The sequence below is a fragment of the Rutilus rutilus genome (genome assembly GCF_951802725.1).
Source record: "Rutilus rutilus genome assembly, chromosome: 13".
NCBI lineage: Eukaryota > Metazoa > Chordata > Actinopteri > Cypriniformes > Leuciscidae > Rutilus > Rutilus rutilus.
In genome coordinates this window covers 26,711,928-26,729,751 of record NC_140218.1, presented here as the reverse complement: position 1 = coordinate 26,729,751, position 17,824 = coordinate 26,711,928, and the positions used below count along the sequence as shown (strand labels likewise).

Below are 17,824 nucleotides of genomic sequence, written 5' to 3'. Positions count from 1 at the left end.
GTCTACTCTGCTCTGATTGGTCAAGAAGCCCAGTCTGTTGTGATTGGTCTACTCTGCTCTGATTGGTCAGATGGCACAGTCTGTTGTGATTGGTCTACAGCGTGTGATGGAAATGAATGACCATTACCATATCTGATTTTCAGCTCTTCCACAGTGCTTGATACACAGTGATATGAGCAGTAACAATTGCGTCGGTTTTACCGTATCAATTCGAGTTTGATTCCTCATCCTTTGGTTGTGCATGCAAAATGGATTTGCTTTGGCAGAGCAGAAAACAGTGTTTTCTCGACACGTCAACAACACAAACCAAACACTTACAGTCTCAACTACAACTGTTTGAGGGTCAAAGTAGATGCTGTTCATGGGCAGGCAATGAAGATCATAGGCTGCCATTATGCAGATGCAGTTCGAGCAGGAAGTGAGACTGGAATCACTGATGACTCGTATCAGGCAGTTTAGAATCGGTTCTTTCTTTTGGGTGACAACAACCATTTGTCATGCACCTTGATTGTTGAAACCTTTTAAACCTCTTACATTCATTTTTGAAGGAGTTACACCGCACTCACGATCAGTAGCGGTTTTTGGCACGGGCGAACCGGGCAATCGCCCGGGGCGGCATTTTTGGGGGGGCGCCGCCGGCACGAGCAGAAAAAAAAAAAAAAAAAAAAAAAAAAAATTTGCGCCGCGAAGTGGTTTTCTATTATCTATCGTTTCACTGTGTTGGGAATTGGCAAATTTGCGCCCCCTGCAGCTGCAGTCGCCCCTGCTTGCTGAGAAGATGCCGTGCCATAGGTGCCGTGCACAGAAGCTGTTTGTTTGAGAAGGGGAAAGGGGAGGGGGCGCGGAGGCGCGGATGACAGTTCACCTCTGGGTCTCTCCCAAATGGAACAAGAGGGGGGAACGGGGGATCCATATAGTTATCTAAGTAAGCGACACCTCGACTTTCTTTCAAATTACGCACATTTCATTCATAATATTATAAATACAGGCCTCTATATTTCCTGCATATTTTTGTTTTTCTGAACTGTCTGAATGGCTAATAAAAATAGGTAATACAAAACGATTACTTGGTCACCACCACCAAGGTGAATTGGTTTAGTCTTGACTTCTGGTCGTGACTCGTCGTGAGTGACAGTTGTTATGGAGGGGATCAGGGGAAATCTGTTGATTGTCGATGTCGAGTGCCAAATAAGAGATGGACAAGAAAGGTCAAAGTCATCAGGTGCCCAATTTAGAAACGAGCGAAAGATAAAGGTATGCAACTGTTTTCTCTGTATGATTACGGTATCCATGTCATGAATGAAGGAATATTAAAAAGGCAATATTAATAACTCTTATTTGTTAGCCTTTTTGCTATGATTCTTGCTATGCTTAACAATAATTCAGTTTTAACTCGAGATCTAATTTCACCATAATATTGCGCTTTGCAACAAAACTGTTACAAGTTATTACACTGCAACAAATGCTTTTCTTACTTAGTATTTTTTTCTTGTTTCCAGTCCAAATATCAAACATTTCTTAAATAAAAATGCATAACGTTATTTAAAGTAGTAAAATGACATAAGATATTAAGTCTTGTTTAGAGGCGCCCGAAGGGGGTCTCGCCCAGGGTGTAATTCAATGTAGAACAGCCACTGCTCACGATCACCAAGGTGCCAGACAAACAAGACTGAAGATCTCGAAAAATAAACTGTCTGCACACTTGAATCCTTTAATCTCCTCTTACATTCACAAACAGCTATATGAAACACTATATGAAAGGCAATATCCCCCAAAAAAACATAAAATGGGCACTTTAACATGAAAAAAAGATTTAAATCTCCTTTAATTTGACTTTGTAACAAATATTTGTAAAAAATATTTAATGTGGGGATGAGCGCTGAGGTCATCTCTGAGGTCATTTCTGAGGTATGGCTCAAATCACTGTGGATCATGATGTCATATGATGTTAATGTCAAAATCAATCCCACCCACATTCTTTCGGCTCCGACCCTATTATGTGGAAATGCATGAGTCTCATACTCACTATCTTAGGTCACTTGATGAGCAGCCAGCAGAGTCACGGTTCAGGTGTGACTTCATGGACTGATTTTGACTGTCTATAAGTTGTGGAACCTGTCACTTGCCTGGCTGATGTGCAGATGCATATCAATTTGATTAGCAGGAGGGTGCGGCTTGCAAAACGTGGTGGACACACCGTGCTTCACGCTCACTCCCTGCTTTACAGCAAAACAGGTTTGACTGGTGGCCAAAGAGATGTGTGTGTGTTCACTGTTTTGAATCAAAAAAAGTTGTCAAAAAAATAACCTGACATGCATTCTCACCAACAGCCAACTACTTCAAATGAATTTTAATCAGAGTGTAAAAGGATAAGTGTTTCTTAACTGTCAGAACAGGGTGTGGTGTGTATGTATGAAACTGAAAGCTTATGATACGTACTGTAGATACACTGTGAAATGACATCTTGTTAGATGTTTGTCAGAGATTCTGTAGTTGCAGGTGATTCATTTACAGAAGATGTCAGATGAGTTGTGTGAATAGGGAGACAGACAGATGTGCTGGGATGAATTGTCCCTCATTCATATCATAATGATGGGAGAAGTCCAACTGTGTGCTACGGGAAGGTTTGACAACTTTTTATTTTAGTTTACTGCATACTATACACAGCTTGCTATTTTTAATAGCATTTAAAACCCTTTCGCGCATACGATCACACCGGTGTGATTAGAACGGTCAGTGCATCACGTGATCAACTGCTAAATTCAAACGTGCTTTCGCGCGTTGGCTGGCGACGCACTCAGCGCTGTCATATATCACAACTATTCAGTGTTTTCAACCACATGTTTATTTTAGGTTTCAGACATTTAAATTCACATAAGTACAAAAAAAAAGCAATACATTTAGAGTTTGTAAAATACACACTGATGTCTATGGAAGTGGCAATAATAATCCTTTCCATTGTAATTAGACACGTTTTATTCATATCAGATACACATATTGTGTAAGTAACTTTAAAGTTTTCTCTATTCTTCTCCCAGTTCACCGGCCACTTACTTTCATGTATTTCGGGAGAAGTGGATGAATTCACGTCACGTGTTGTAAATCCAACAGATCCGATTCTCTGAACTGTGAAAATTTGTGAATATTTTGAATAAAAAAGGAAAAATGACATAAAAGCAGATAATCAGGTCAGCCAGAATGTTAAACTTACGTGTGAAAGGGTTAAAACAGCACATTATGGAAAAATAAACATTTAAAAAAAAAGTTTGGTATGTTTTTGTCCCCATTAACAATTATCTAGTCGTATCATTATTATCATTATATCCAATCATTTATTATTGTTTCATTATTATGTTACATTTTAATACAATTTAGTATAAAAATGTCGTACTTTTATGCAGTCTGATCAAATAATGAGTGATGGAGATTGAAAAGTTGTAGCTGATTTGGTTTATTTGTCAAATTGCATTGTGGGATACAGTATTCTGTGCAGTGTGCAGTTACATGCTGCACATTTTGGCAAATGTAATAGGTATTCTATGCATACAGAAAACTGTACTGCAGAAATGGTAATTCAAGTATTTCAAGTTATAAGGAAGACGTGAGGAAAAGTCTTTTTTTTTTTAACAATGTTACCACAGACATTGATTTTCCTCTCTTCCAACTCTCCTAGACCTTTTCTCCTCCTTCTTTCTAGACACACCCACACAAACTGAGTATGGGCTGCAGAAATAGCTCTGAGTTGTAGAAACTCTGAATCATGAACACGCAGGTTCCAATAATACTGCAACGGTCGAAATTCTTCCATGGATTCGCCATTCAATCCAAAAATATCCAGGGCCTAACCAGAGAGAGGCTGCATTTGCCATCATATTCATTCCATATGTTAGAGAGGAAGGATATAAAGATTGCTATTGTCAGGAGTGAGAAATCTCCACCCAGCAACCAAACACTGCATAAAATAGGCCTTGTATAAACATGTATCAATTAATGAATCGAAGTTCCAGTGTAGCAGCCAAGCTACAGACTACTTATCTTTAAAGTAACAAAGTATTTTGAAAAAGTAGTACACCACAAGTTACTAGCAACAAATAGCTAAAAGTAGCTTAAGTATCTACAGTGAAGCTACTTAAAGGGAAAATGTACGGTGGCCTATAGAGCTCAACGTGCTGCAAATGTAAAAAAACACATGCAAATAGAAAAAAACATCAGCAAATTAAGAAAAAATCTTCATCAGTTTGACAACATGTGCTGCAAATACTCACAATGCAACCAAATTCAGAAATGCACTGCAAATAGAATGGAAATGTTTCCAGGGGACCCCATTAAGTGACGAACCTGGCTGTGACATGCTTATTGTTCAATGTCTACTCGTCAGTGGTGTTGTCAATGACATTATGTGTCATAAATGACACTGTATGTACAGACAAATGATTGTCTGTACATACACACAATGTATACATACCATATATATACCTCATATGCTGGAGTTTATGCGGTTCGAAATCCCGCTCGAAACAGGAAGAGGAGGACCGGTTACATTCGGTGAGCCGAATGGGAGTGAGGTTTAGGTGGGTGTAACGGTGGCAAACTAGTAAGAGCTGTGCGTACAAACAACGTAGTAATTCATCGTGGATCAATGGTGTTTTGGTCATTTCTTTTTTAAATGTATTTATGGGTGAATATTCAGCAGTTTTTATGGCCTCATTTACCCAACCTAATTTAGAGGCTATTTCAATAGAAGTGAATGAAGAATGCAGACTCAAAATTAATTCGGTTAATTTATTAGGAAAAACACAAAAATTATCAAAAACTTAAACAAAATTAAAATACAAATATGAAATAAATAATCATATTAAAATATATACAGCAAAAACAATAGACCAAAGTTTCGTCATGGCAACACAACTAAGTTAAGGTTTTCACAATGTAGGCTAACTTTGTGACATCACACTTAATAATTGTGACATGGCAAATACTATCAAAAGTATTAAAATATACAGTATTAACCAATTGGGGTCTATCTATGCATGTGTCTGGCATGCACTCTTCAGTAGTACATAACTTTACTTAGAGGAAATTGTCCATATTTTGATTTGGTGAAATGAAACTACGAAATTTCATTTTTGTGATTGACATTTAATTACATGACTTAGCAAACTCTGGTCATCAGAGCATAAAGCCTATAAAGAATGTATAATTGATAGTGCTGATATTATGGACCTATGACGTTGCATCTACTAATAGTTACAGTTACAGCAATCATGAAATTACTGAAGTACTATGGATATAGTATGTAATTGGAACATTCTTGGTTACTTTATAACCTTAGAAGATCGTACTGACGATATAGTGAGTTGGTAATTTTAATAGCTAGGCTACATTATCAATAAGTAAGTCATTACATGCCGTTTGTTTGCTGGGATGGCCGTCTGTAATGAAGAAAATTATTAACATGAGTCATATTCAAAATGGTAAGTATAATTAATTAATATAATTAAAAATTTAAATAAATTACCTAAATTATTTCAGTTTGCACTCAATTCAATGTGCTTGTGTTTTTACTATGCATACTATATTATGTTAGCAGTTTGTGTGTTACATGCACACCTTCCTGTCATATCTAACATACCAGAGTACATTCAAAGGTGAGAGATTTATGGCTTGAAGTAACTTCACCCTCAGTGATAATGTGAAACAAAAACATTTCACATTATCACTAATTTTCAAAATAAAATTATTACCCAATACTGTCTTAGGTAAGTGCACTGTAAGTACACGTACTGTAAAATAAAGTGCAACCACAGTTTTACAAAAAGACTGCTCTAGAGGAAAGAAAGAAAGAAAGAAAGAAAGAAAGAAAGAAAGAAAGAATCAACTTCCAAGTAACACACTCCACACTCATTCTTGTAATAAACTTTTACCAAACTACTCATTTCCCAGACATATATTTTGCTTGATGATAAGCTTGCTAGTAATCATATGATGTCTCTTTAAAGGTCTCTATGGTAACTCATCAAACTTTCAACAACCAATCGCCATGTAGTAGAGGCCAACGGAAACTTGTGAATGTGTGTCAGTAGTGTTTGATCTGTGGTAACCCTGTTGCCATGACAGCGAGGGGTGTGGCTTCTGGTCAGGGCAGCCATTGAGGAAGTTCTGAAGAGACATACGGCATGAAAAAAAGAGCTCAACTAACCACTGAAAGCCACTGAATATTTCACCTCTGAGGGATGCCACATTATATTCTTTCTCAGTCCTACTATCAGATTGCAGCTTTTGAAACAAATTCCGCAGATATTTTGTGCTGGAATTGTTTAGACTCATTGAGATTGGAGGTTGTCTGAAAATATCCCAGATCCAAGTTTTTGGAATTTTTTACAATGTCTTGATCATCTTAAGATATTTGCGATATCTCTTGTACGAATTCAAAGCCTGACTAAGTTTTTATCTACAAACAGTTCAACGTCGAGTGAAGGTGTGGCCACACTAGACTTTGTGTCCATTGACTTCCATTCATACTCATGCAAACGGGTGTCACGCTGGCCCGGGCCCAGAGTGTTTCGGGCCAGCTGCCATAAGTGATTTGTTATAGTTTTGAATGCTCATGTATGAATGTACTGAAAACTTCAAACCAAGGAAAAATATTTTGCATTCATTTTCCAGCAAAAAAGCACTTTATTGAGTTTAAAGATTTATTGAGTTACATTATAGCTGTGTATATTCTAACTTGTTGTATATTTTCTTTTATAATGAAAAAAATGTATTGAATACATTTGAAATGAAATTATTTAATTGAAAATATCAATATTTCAATATTATTTTTTTATGTTGAAAGCCTATAAGCATGACACCGGTTTAAGTTTGGTGAACTCTGACCTACAAATTTGTATACTCTACCATTAAAAAATATGGGGTCTGTAAACATTTTTCGTCTGTAAGAAAAAAAAGTATCTTATGCTCACACGGGTGCATATATGTGATAAAAAAAAGTACAGTAAAAACGGTAATATTGTGAAATATTATAACAATTTAATATCACTGTTTTATTTGAATATGTTTTAAAAGGTAATTGTCTGCAGTCATTACTCCAGTGCCACATGACTCTTCAGAAATTATTCTAATATGCTGATTTGCTGCCCAAGAAACATTTCTTATTATTCTTATCAATATTGAAAGGGGCCAGTTGCATAAACATAGCCATTATGTTAATAAAGTGTCTTAAATTCTAATGTGACCTCTTTTATGTCTTACTTTTCGGTATCAAATAAGGCAAATCTACGTTTTTATGTAACGGATTTTAAAAAGCTATGACCAGTCTTAAAGGTATAGCGGAGGATTTTCCCGAATTTTAGAAAAGAACCGCCCTCTCCACTTTTTGAAAAAATGCACATGCGCAACACTCTACCTGCTCCCGAGAGGGAACGCCTATTAAACGTGTGCACGAGAGAGCATGCATAGCTTACATTAACTTTTACTGGCAGTGATTTTAAATGGATTTCTCCAAATAGCATGCCAAACTTTACCTGTCAAGTAGAAACTTCGCGACTGAGGCATCAGTGGGAAGCCCAACCTGTGTTTTGAGCGCACGCCATCGTGTGAATCGTGTGCACGAGCACGTACGACGGCCTTACGTAAACATATCACCAGAATGATTGACACTTAGGAGGACCAATAGTCTTGATGATCCACCCGGAAAAAGAAAATCCTCCGCTATACCTTTAAAGAAAAAAAATGTGATGTCTAACTTGTAAGACCAGTCTTAGAGGTTTATGCAACTGGCCCCAGTTGTGTTTATTAATATTTAATAAATAAGAAAGTGACATCATCGTTACATCATATCCTGTTGCCCGCATTTGACACGGGTCAGTATTTTACCATGAAATCTAGTATGACGCACCGTGAGGGAGTGAACATTGAACAAGTCGTATTTGCGTGTGTTTTGGGTGTAGGGGGTTGTCTCTGATTTCAAAAGATAATCGAAACAAAGTATGTGCTGAACGGATGAAACCGTTTACCAGTGGAGCACAACATAAGAAAGCATTTTAAGCAACATTGAAACCTGAACCTTCAAAGGAAAAAAATATCTGTTTCTAACAATACAAAGTTCACACTGTATTAATTGTTCTCTGCTGGGGTATGAAGTGTTGGTCAAAAGGCCACCTTAACAGCTCAGCTGATTCTGACAGTATCAGACACTTGATGTGATCAGATATAATCAGATATAACCAAGCCTCAAATTAGAGTGATTCAATTCGATTTTATACACATACAGCAGGAATATCAGGTTGCAATCTATGATGAAACCCTCATTTAGGATAATTCATAACCGACTCTTAATTCATCTAAGCTGTGCAGAAAGAATGTGCATTATGAAATTAAAAGCTTCATTTCTTATTCACTCCCAGCATGAAAAAGTTGGGCAAGATGCCCCCATTAGTTGTACAAAAGAGTGAAGAGGAAGGATCGGCATGATCACTATGTGACATTACTTCTGTCATTGTAACAGCATAAACAGAGGAATCTTATAATTAAGCAATCATCAGGGCAGAGACTTGCAGAGTCATAACTTTGAGCTAGATTATGTTTTCATGTTGATTGTGAGATAAGATACAGGGAATGGTAGCTAAATGTCCTGGGAGAGTCAAAAACAGAACAGACACACCTGTTTTTTTACCTGTTTTGGAGAATGTTAGAAAACATTCCAGTACTAACTACTAGCTATGGTCCACATTGCGTCAATTCAGCAGAGTTGAAGTCAAAAGATGTATCACGTTGTGCATTACAGAGAGAAATTGTTGTAATTCTAAGGCGCATTTTCACTCTCTGGGGATCGAGAGTGAGTCATAGGCACATGCACTGTCTAAGAGACATATCACAGTTTCAGATGAATGCTTCCTGCAGGGCTGTTAAGAAACGTAAATAACCACTTTAAAAAAGCACAAATGACTACAGTCAAAATCCAAAAGTTGTACAAAATCCACAAAGTTTTGGGATTTGATTAGACTGCTATTTTCAGTCAGCTATTTCGATAATAATAAATAAAGGTCTTCTTGTTGATTGCTTGGATATGGTGTGGTGCACAATTATTATCGGAGCGTGTCTGAAAAGAAGGCTGTATTATGTCTGCATGGAAAAAGTGAGCCTGATCAGGTTTTCCCTGGTTCCTCTCAAAAACAATAGCCGGGATTCTGTAGTCTTAGGAAAGGCCAGCGCCTTCAGATATCATGACTCCGTGACTGAAACCCAGTGAAGAAGATGAAAGTAAAGGGGATCTCAGGATACTGACTATGAAATCAGTAACTTTTCTACATGCTCTAGCATTAAGTATTATCCAATAATGAAAGACAGCAGACATTGTTTAAGGTGCCAAGATTTTAGTCACTCAAAAAGAAAATAATTGACACGTGCAACACAGTAGGTCATTCCTTATCAACAGATACCGCTCAGGAGGTTGAAGTTGTTATCTGACTTAATTAGCATTATTGACTTCAATATGAGGCCTTTTAAATGTAACAGCACATGCACACCCAACCATAGAAACACCTGGTGATGAAATCAGTGTGGTCAATGGAAAGGACTGTGCTGGAGGAACAGGTCAAGGCAGATCTAGTTTGTTTAAGCAGATACTGTAATCCTTAGAGAATTCAGTGCTTTGGTGTGGTCATGTAGAAGCTTTTGAATATCCAATGGCTAAAACCAAGGCAAGACATAACAGAAAAAGTCATACATAACTGCAAAGGTACAGTGCAAATCTTTAGCTTTACACAGAAACTGGCATTTTAAACCCACATAAGCAAAAACTAAAACTTGTGAATGCCCAACCTTTATCGTATGGTACCTATATCATAAAATAGTACAGTACTTGCCAAAACACAAGCTCAATGTTGAACTACCTAAACTTTAAGCCATGTTTAAAAAAAAAAAAGCCTTGGCCTATTCAACCATAAACGCAGCATGACCATAAACCTGGTTGACTTTAGGAGATCTCTGGATCTCAGAAGGCTTCAGGGCCTTAGGGGGTAGATTTTAAAACCTGACGATAATTGCCTTTCTCAAACTGAGAAACTGTTGGTGGCCTCCATGATGTGAGACAGTTTCAACTAGGTTTGTTTGTAATTATGGTTGTCAAGAATTACAGAGTGTAACATTTATTTCCACCATCAACTTTTTCATGTTTATGTTCAAATTGCAATATTTCCATTTCATGTTGGTACTTCAAGTCTATAAGGTATATAAATAATATCACATAGATCACAAGTGAGTTGGGTGCTGTAGGTAATGCTAAAGCACAGCTGGATGTCACATTCTCCACTTTGTACAGCTTCCAGTGCTGAGAGATAAAACATGTCAGCTGTCACAGGACTACAGTGAAATTTTAGGCCTTCCAGATGTCTTATTTGTATAGGCAAATCCATAGATGCAAGCTTTATTTAAGTGCGACACATTGCCTTGTAGATGCTGGTGCTGCATTAAAGCACTTCAGTACTAATGCTTAATATTATTGACATATTATTGTGCATTTACACTCTGTATTTTGGCTTTTATTAAAGTGATCCATTCTTTTACAAAACAAATAATACATATTATCCAGAATTATCCAAAGAAAAAGCAGCAATTTTATTTTTTAAGCCCTTAATATTCTCAGAAAATATCTGTTTTTAGTCATATTGAATTACCACCATTTACTGGCTAGACTAGGAATGTAGGCATACGAGTGAGTATTGAATTTCAGCCCACACCCACCTGATAGTGACTGGCCAGTCTGAGCCAGTTTTGTCCCTCCCACTCAGCAGCCCATATAGTGGGAGGCAGAGCCGGCTGCTCTCTCTATCTGCTCGAGTTTCTCCAGCACAGCAGACAAGGCTCACATCTGCTGCTTTCGCTCCAGCTCATTCTCTACCAGTACAAGACAAAAAACACATCAGCAGGATGTCGTTCACCAAGAAAACTAGCTACTCTGTGAAGTCTTCTTCCTCTGGATCTGTCCCACGCAGCTTCAGCAGCATGTCTTACTCTGGCCCCAGTGCCAGCCGACAGAGCTACAGTGTGCGCAGCTCCTATGGAGGTGCCAATCGTGGCATGGGAGCTGGAATGGGAGCTGGAATGGGAGGTGGTGGCTTCATAAGCAGCTCTTCAGCCTATGGTCTTGGCATGGGAATGGGAATGGGTATGGGTTCTGGCTCCATGGCACCCATTCAAGCAGTCACCGTCAACAAGAGCCTCCTGGCACCTCTGAACCTGGAGATCGACCCCAACATCCAGATTGTCCGCAACCAGGAGAAAGAGCAAATCAAGACCCTCAACAACCGGTTCGCTTCCTTCATTGATAAGGTGGGTTCAAAGTTTCTTTCTTTGTACTTTTCCTAGTCAAAGAGTTCCCAGATATGAGGTTTTAGAGCACGAGTCAAACTAAAGGTTGTAATAACTCACAGAAAATGGCCAGAAAAATGTCAAAAGGGGATGAAACTGAGTGTATGTACCTGCTAAAAATGTCTCTATTTAATCTAATGTGGCATAGAAAATATATGTGGGGTTGGATGCATTCTTATCAAAGGGGAAGAAATTAGACTTATGGAAAGTTGAGAAAAGGGTGTGTTCATGGTCAGAGTGTGATGGTTTTTCATTTGAATGAGATGCCCTGAGGCTCTTCTTTAACCCTTGTGGAGAGTCCACACCCAAATAAGGACGTCCTGCAGGACATGAAACTTGTTATACATATTAACATAGTTTAATTATTACAAATGATAACGTATTGCAATGTAAAAAAATATATACGATCAATAAGTTATGACAACAAATGTTTTTTAAATGCTTTAACTCATCAAAATAAGTTAAGCAATTTTCAACCTTTTTTATAGGTTATACAAGATTTTTTAAAGTCAGTTTAATGTAATTTAAGTTAAAATGACTTAAACTTCCAAGGTGATTGTACTTAAAAAATTAAGGCAGCCACTTTTGCAAACAAAATATGTATTTAATCAAATATAAGAAAAGAGAGTTGCATACCATGATAGTTAATATTTAATTTGAAGAGCCAGGGTCATGTTCTTGATAGCGCTAGAAAGGTTACGTAACAATGAGAAGAGGAAATAATCTACAACACTTTTAAGCCTTTAAGTCTTTGTGCCCTTCCTCTTAACTAAAATAGTCTGCTTTGCATTACATTATTTGATTAAAACACTGATGTTTTGAATAAGACAGTTGATTGGTAATGTCAGCTGTCTCAGTGACACCTTTACTGTAACCTAGTTGTGTGTGCAATGTTCACCTCAAGCTGTTAAAGTCTTTTCATTGAATTGCTCTTTGCTCACCATCTACACACCCTTTAACGGGTCTCCAGCAGATCTGAACTGCTCTTTATGCTGTCCCTTAAATATTAACTATGTAGATTAAACCTATCTCAATCTCCAAAAAGTACATTCTACAGGATAGGCTGTAGTCCTTCCTGATGTCCTACTGGAATATGCGTCACAGTTTCCAAGGGAAAAAAGCATTACAAACTGAAAACACATGCATCTCTCGTTATTTAAGGAAAACAGTGCTTTCCTTTGTGAAGATCACTGAACCACAAGCAATATGATGGCATATGGTTGCACTTCTGTGAGCTGGCACAGAACCATGATTCCAAAACTGACTCTCTGCTCTCTGAAGCTGTGCTTACTTCCAAGTATGGTTTTCATTTGTGCCTTGATTGAGACAAAACCTCTATTCTCATCCTGCCAATGTAGGTACGTTTCCTGGAGCAACAGAACAAGATGCTGGAGACAAAATGGAGCCTTCTTAACAACCAGACAGCCACGCGCTCCAACATCGATGCCATGTTCGAGGCCTACATCAACAACCTGCGCAGACAACTCGACAGCCTTGGAAATGACAAAATGAAGCTGGAGGCTGACCTTCACAACATGCAAGGTCTCGTTGAGGACTTCAAAAACAAGTACGTACAATGGCTTTCACAAAAGCCTCATTTCAGTTTGGCTGGACGTTTGGTCTGGGGGATGGACAGCGCCCAAGTATCATCAAAGCAGGTTTTTGTGGTGCACTTCAGTGTTCCCAGAATAAATGAGGCTCCATAAATTCAAATAAAGGGAAAACATGTTTTAGAGGTCTGATGGGAATAAACTCAATTCATGATCCAACATGGCTTATGCAACTGATACAGAAACTGCATAGTATCTCCAGTCCCTCCCTAGTATACTTGCCCATTGTTCAACCTTTTTGAGTCAAATTGTAGGCATTTCAATAATATACCTAATATCCCATTTAAAAAAAACAGTCTGTACTGCAATTAAATGGGCGTCAGCATGATTCAGATAGATTTACTGCTACTGAACAAACATCTACAGTATGTAGCACTTTTCATGGATCTCTAGACAAATCTGATGGGCCGATTAATGCTAAGACCCAAGGGAAACACCGAACTGAATCCAAAAAAACCTGACAAGTTAAGCATTTCTCACTAAAAAAATATGGAGCACTGCTGCCTCCTAGTGTACAAAACTTTATAAACAATTCAAAACGTTTAACTACAAGTGTTTAACCAATGTCATTTTCTTCACCTCTCTTCAGATATGAGGATGAGATCAACAAACGCACAGAGTGTGAGAACGAGTTTGTGCTCATCAAGAAGGTTCGTAGATTGTCTGTTATGCAGTTCAAACAAGTGTTAAAACGCATGAACACTAACTTTAACTTAAATGATTATTAAATTATGATTGCTTTTTTGTAGGATGTTGACGAGGCCTACATGAATAAGGTTGAGCTGGAGGCCAAACTCGAAAGCCTCACTGATGAGATCAACTTCCTCAGGCAGATCTTCGAGGAGGTAAATTACAACTAGAGTTTCCCATCAGCTGTACCTTTCAGTTGTAAATGACAAAACACAGATTAATAACGTTACTTTCTCTCGTTGCGGACTTGTAGGAGATCCGTGAGCTGCAGTCTCAGATTAAGGACACCTCAGTGGTTGTGGAGATGGACAACAGCAGGAATCTTGACATGGACTCCATTGTCGCTGAGGTCCGCGCTCAGTACGAAGACATCGCAAACCGAAGCCGGGCTGAGGCTGAGATGTGGTACAAGAGCAAGGTAGTTATCTTTTGAGATATCATCCAAACTGTAAAGTCTGGTTTTAGTTGCTATTGAAGTTCATTAAATGTATCTCACATAATCATATGTTCTGTTTCTCAGTACGAGGAGATGCAGTCATCTGCAACCAAATACGGTGACGACCTTAGGTCAACAAAGACAGAGATCGCTGATCTTAACCGCATGATTCAGAGACTGCAGTCTGAGATCGATTCCGTGAAAGGACAGGTATGCAACTACATGAACACAAAATGTCAAATATTTTAATATTAATCTTGTTTTGTAAGGTAACAGACATTATGAGTACAACTGAGCACAAATATTTCTCATTTCAATAGCGCGCCAATCTGGAGAACCAGATCGCAGAGGCGGAGGAACGTGGCGAGTTGGCAGTGAGAGACGCCAAGGCCCGCGTTAAGGACCTGGAGGAGGCCCTGCAGAGAGCCAAGCAGGACATGGCACGCCAGATCAGGGAATATCAGGACCTGATGAATGTCAAACTCGCCCTGGACATTGAAATCGCCACCTACAGGAAACTCCTGGAAGGAGAAGAGGACAGGTGAGTTATTCAAATGCATGCTTGCTCTAAGACCTAATAATCTATTTTTGAGATCAAATTCAGATTTCTAATTCTGTGTCAGATTTTCATTACTTCTTGTTCGCTCTTTTCCAACAGGCTGGCAAGTGGAATCCAGTCAATCAATATCTCAAAACAGAGCAGTAAGTTTGACTCTTTATCAAAGAGAACTGTGTTGAAAAGTCCAGCATGGGGTTCTGGTATGCCCTTGTATCATGGATATTTAATGCTGGCCTTTTCACAATTCCTTCTTCACATGACAATTCTTATAACTATATGAAATGCAGAAGACCCTCATCTAACTTCTTCACGTTTCTCTCCTGATAGCGAGCTATGGCGGTTATCCCATGGAAAGTGCAAGCAGCGGCTACAACAACTATTCTAGCGGTTATTCCAGTGGTTTCGGATCCGGCGGATACGGTGGTGGCTACAGCTCTGGTGGTGGATACAGCTCTGGTGGTGGCTACAGCTCAGGTGGCGGCTACAGCTCTGGTAGCGGCTACGGCGAGACCATCTCTCAGACCAAGAAGAGTGTTGTGATCAAGATGATCGAGACCAAGGATGGCAAAGTCGTGTCTGAGTCCTCTGAGGTCGTCCAAGATTGAGCGAGTCCCCTTCCCCAATTCTGTCCTCTAAACCTCACGCCTCTTATGCATTCCTGACCTTCCCTCTCAACCATTATGACTGCGGTCCAAGGCTCTAGACAGGAATGCAGTCATAAACCAGGTTGTAAAGCAATAAACCATTCACTCTGGCCAAAGAATTACAGAGGGACCAAATAATCTCACTGCTCTTGACGTGCCTTAATCCACATCACTGAAAACACACGCCCTCAGGCCACTGCACAGCAATTATGTCTTCAAATCTTACCTTGCACAACATGGCCGCATCTGTAGGCTGGACAATCCTCGATGTGCCACTAACATGAACTAGCCATTTAGCTGACATTGTTCAACATGCTAAGTAATTGATTTTCACATTAACTATGAAGGGATACATTTGCGTTTGTGCTAAATTACTAGCATGTTAGTGGTAGATCCATGTGGTTTGCCTATTTAGTAGAGACTGTCATTTCATTGTACTCTGGCAAATAAGAAAGTTGCTGCCCATTGTGTATCCTGTTTTCCGAGGTGCTGTTTTTGCTACCAAAAATAAAGTGTTTACCTAAAACTTGTTTTAATGTATTTTTGTGTGTGTGTATTAACTGGTCACACCCTGCAAAGACATGTCAGAACTAAGGGTTCGGTTTGGATGCTTAGAATGGTCCAGCTAGCCCTGGCAGATGTTGTAATTACACCATTTGGACATAAAATCATCTTTCTCAAATAACACTAACACAAAGTCAAAGCTATTCTAAAAAGGTTTGTGTGGTATTCTGATAAAAAAAATTTTTTACAACAGCTTTAATTAGTGAAATTTTATTTCTGCTGGATGACATGTCGACTAATAATTTTTTTTACACAGTGCATTATCTGTTTGTATTTGGTGTTTTTCACTGTGGATTATTTGGTAAATTTCGGCGGAGGCTTTGCAAACAGACTTTTACAATATCTGCCAGCAACGCCACACACATGTTAGTAGTCATGTTTATTCTAATGCCTGCTCTGTGATCAGTGATTTCTGATGTAATTATTCAAGTTCAGACAGGTTATCTCTCAAAATATCGTTTAATAGCCTACTGTTTATACATCAGTAAATCAAGCCATGCCATGACTAAACAATCAACTTTACGTCGTTTCTCTTAGTAGGATGAAAATAATCTTATTTAAATTGTGATTAAATTATATAAAGAAAGCGATCAAAGAACGCTCCATTTCCAATTGCCCAAGCTGTCAATCAAACAGCGCGAGTTTATCTGGACACTTGCCAAAATTCGTTGAAATCAATCATCACAAAATCATGACGCTGTTACAATGTACAGTACAACGAAGCTCTTACTGCATTTACATCGTGATTGCATTGTTATTTGGTGAAAGCCAGAGGTGTTTCATACGCGATCAACAGACTGTCTGTCAGTCTGTCATCTGCTCAATGCTCATCACTGCAACCTTTCATGTGATGGGAATAGATCATTATGATCTACTTTTCACGATTCCTTAATCTTGATAGCTGTAATAGTATAAACAGTAAGTTTTAGAGAGAGTTCCACATGTAATACTAGCTATTTCATATGCAAACATGTCAGCCAATCACAGCAGTGGGCGTTTACACTGAAGTCTCACAGCAGACACGCCCCTTAGAACAGAGCGTTCAAATAGAGGCTAAAATCAGGCTTGGAAAAATGCCTTTTATTTATAAATTATGATTTTTTTTAATGTTATAATCATACTAACATTATAAGGGCACCCCAGGAAACATTATAAAATAATAAAATAATCCAGTCATGACCCCCTTTAAGGCCCGTTCACACCAAGGACGATAACTAGAGATATAGTTCTAAAAATCTTTCTCAATATTAAAGGATAGCAGAGTTCACGCCACAGCTATGACAATAACGGCACAGAGAAACGATATCATTGGGATCACTTTCAGAATGATTTTTGTTCAACTGTTGAACGATAAAACACTGACAGAATCCATCAGAATCTTCTCAGTTCTCGCACATGCGTCGTGGCACTCTCGTGAACTCGCGTCAGAGGCCCACACTGAAGAAAATGAATAGGCTAGTTAAATAAAGTCGTTATTTAAAAAATATATATAATTTGTTCACAAAAAGTATTCTTGTCGCTTGATAAACTTATGGTTGAGCCACTGTAATCACTTGGACTATTTTAAACATTGTCTTTACTAAGTTTCAATTACAGAGCCTGTGGAGGAGTGAGACAGCTCTAAGATTTAATCAAAAATATCTTAATTTGTGTTTTGAAGATGAACGAAAGTTTTACGGGGTTGGAACAACATGAGGGTGAGTAATTACTGACAGAATTTTCATTTTTGGGTGAACTAACCCTTTAAGTGCTTGCACATTTAAAATGGCAGACGACATTGCAGAGAATATAATTCTTTATATTAATCTACACTAGCTTCACTCAAAACATAGCATGCTGAGGACATCTGCTGGGAAAGCCGTGTAAATGGTACAAGAACAGCAAAAACATGTTCAGTGACATTGTACAAAACTGACTGTTATCATTCGTTGGTGTGGACGCAAATATA

At 38.4% G+C, this 17,824-nt stretch overlaps 1 protein-coding gene across 1 annotated transcript; it reads left to right on the top strand.

Moving 5' to 3' along the window:
• The first annotated feature begins 10,791 nt into the window (after positions 1 to 10,791).
• On the top strand, positions 10,792 to 15,838 carry krt8 (keratin 8). The gene is made up of 9 exons (XM_084427472.1): positions 10,792 to 11,334; positions 12,732 to 12,940; positions 13,573 to 13,633; positions 13,733 to 13,828; positions 13,927 to 14,091; positions 14,194 to 14,319; positions 14,430 to 14,650; positions 14,768 to 14,811; positions 14,996 to 15,838. Exons 1-9 carry the CDS (start codon positions 10,933 to 10,935, stop codon positions 15,271 to 15,273), a joined length of 1,602 nt encoding a protein of 533 aa, XP_084283598.1. The 5' UTR covers positions 10,792 to 10,932; the 3' UTR covers positions 15,274 to 15,838.
• The last annotated feature ends 1,986 nt before the right edge of the window (positions 15,839 to 17,824 follow it).

Bases quoted from the DNA above. Each gene is read 5' to 3' on its own strand.
- krt8 (XM_084427472.1), top strand. From the start codon at position 10,933: ATGTCGTTCACCAAGAAAACTAGCTACTCTGTGAAGTCTTCTTCCTCT. The intron at 12,941-13,572 runs GTACGTACAATG...ACCTCTCTTCAG, and splicing joins GTTGAGGACTTCAAAAACAA to ATATGAGGATGAGATCAACA. The intron at 13,829-13,926 runs GTAAATTACAAC...GCGGACTTGTAG, and splicing joins TCAGGCAGATCTTCGAGGAG to GAGATCCGTGAGCTGCAGTC.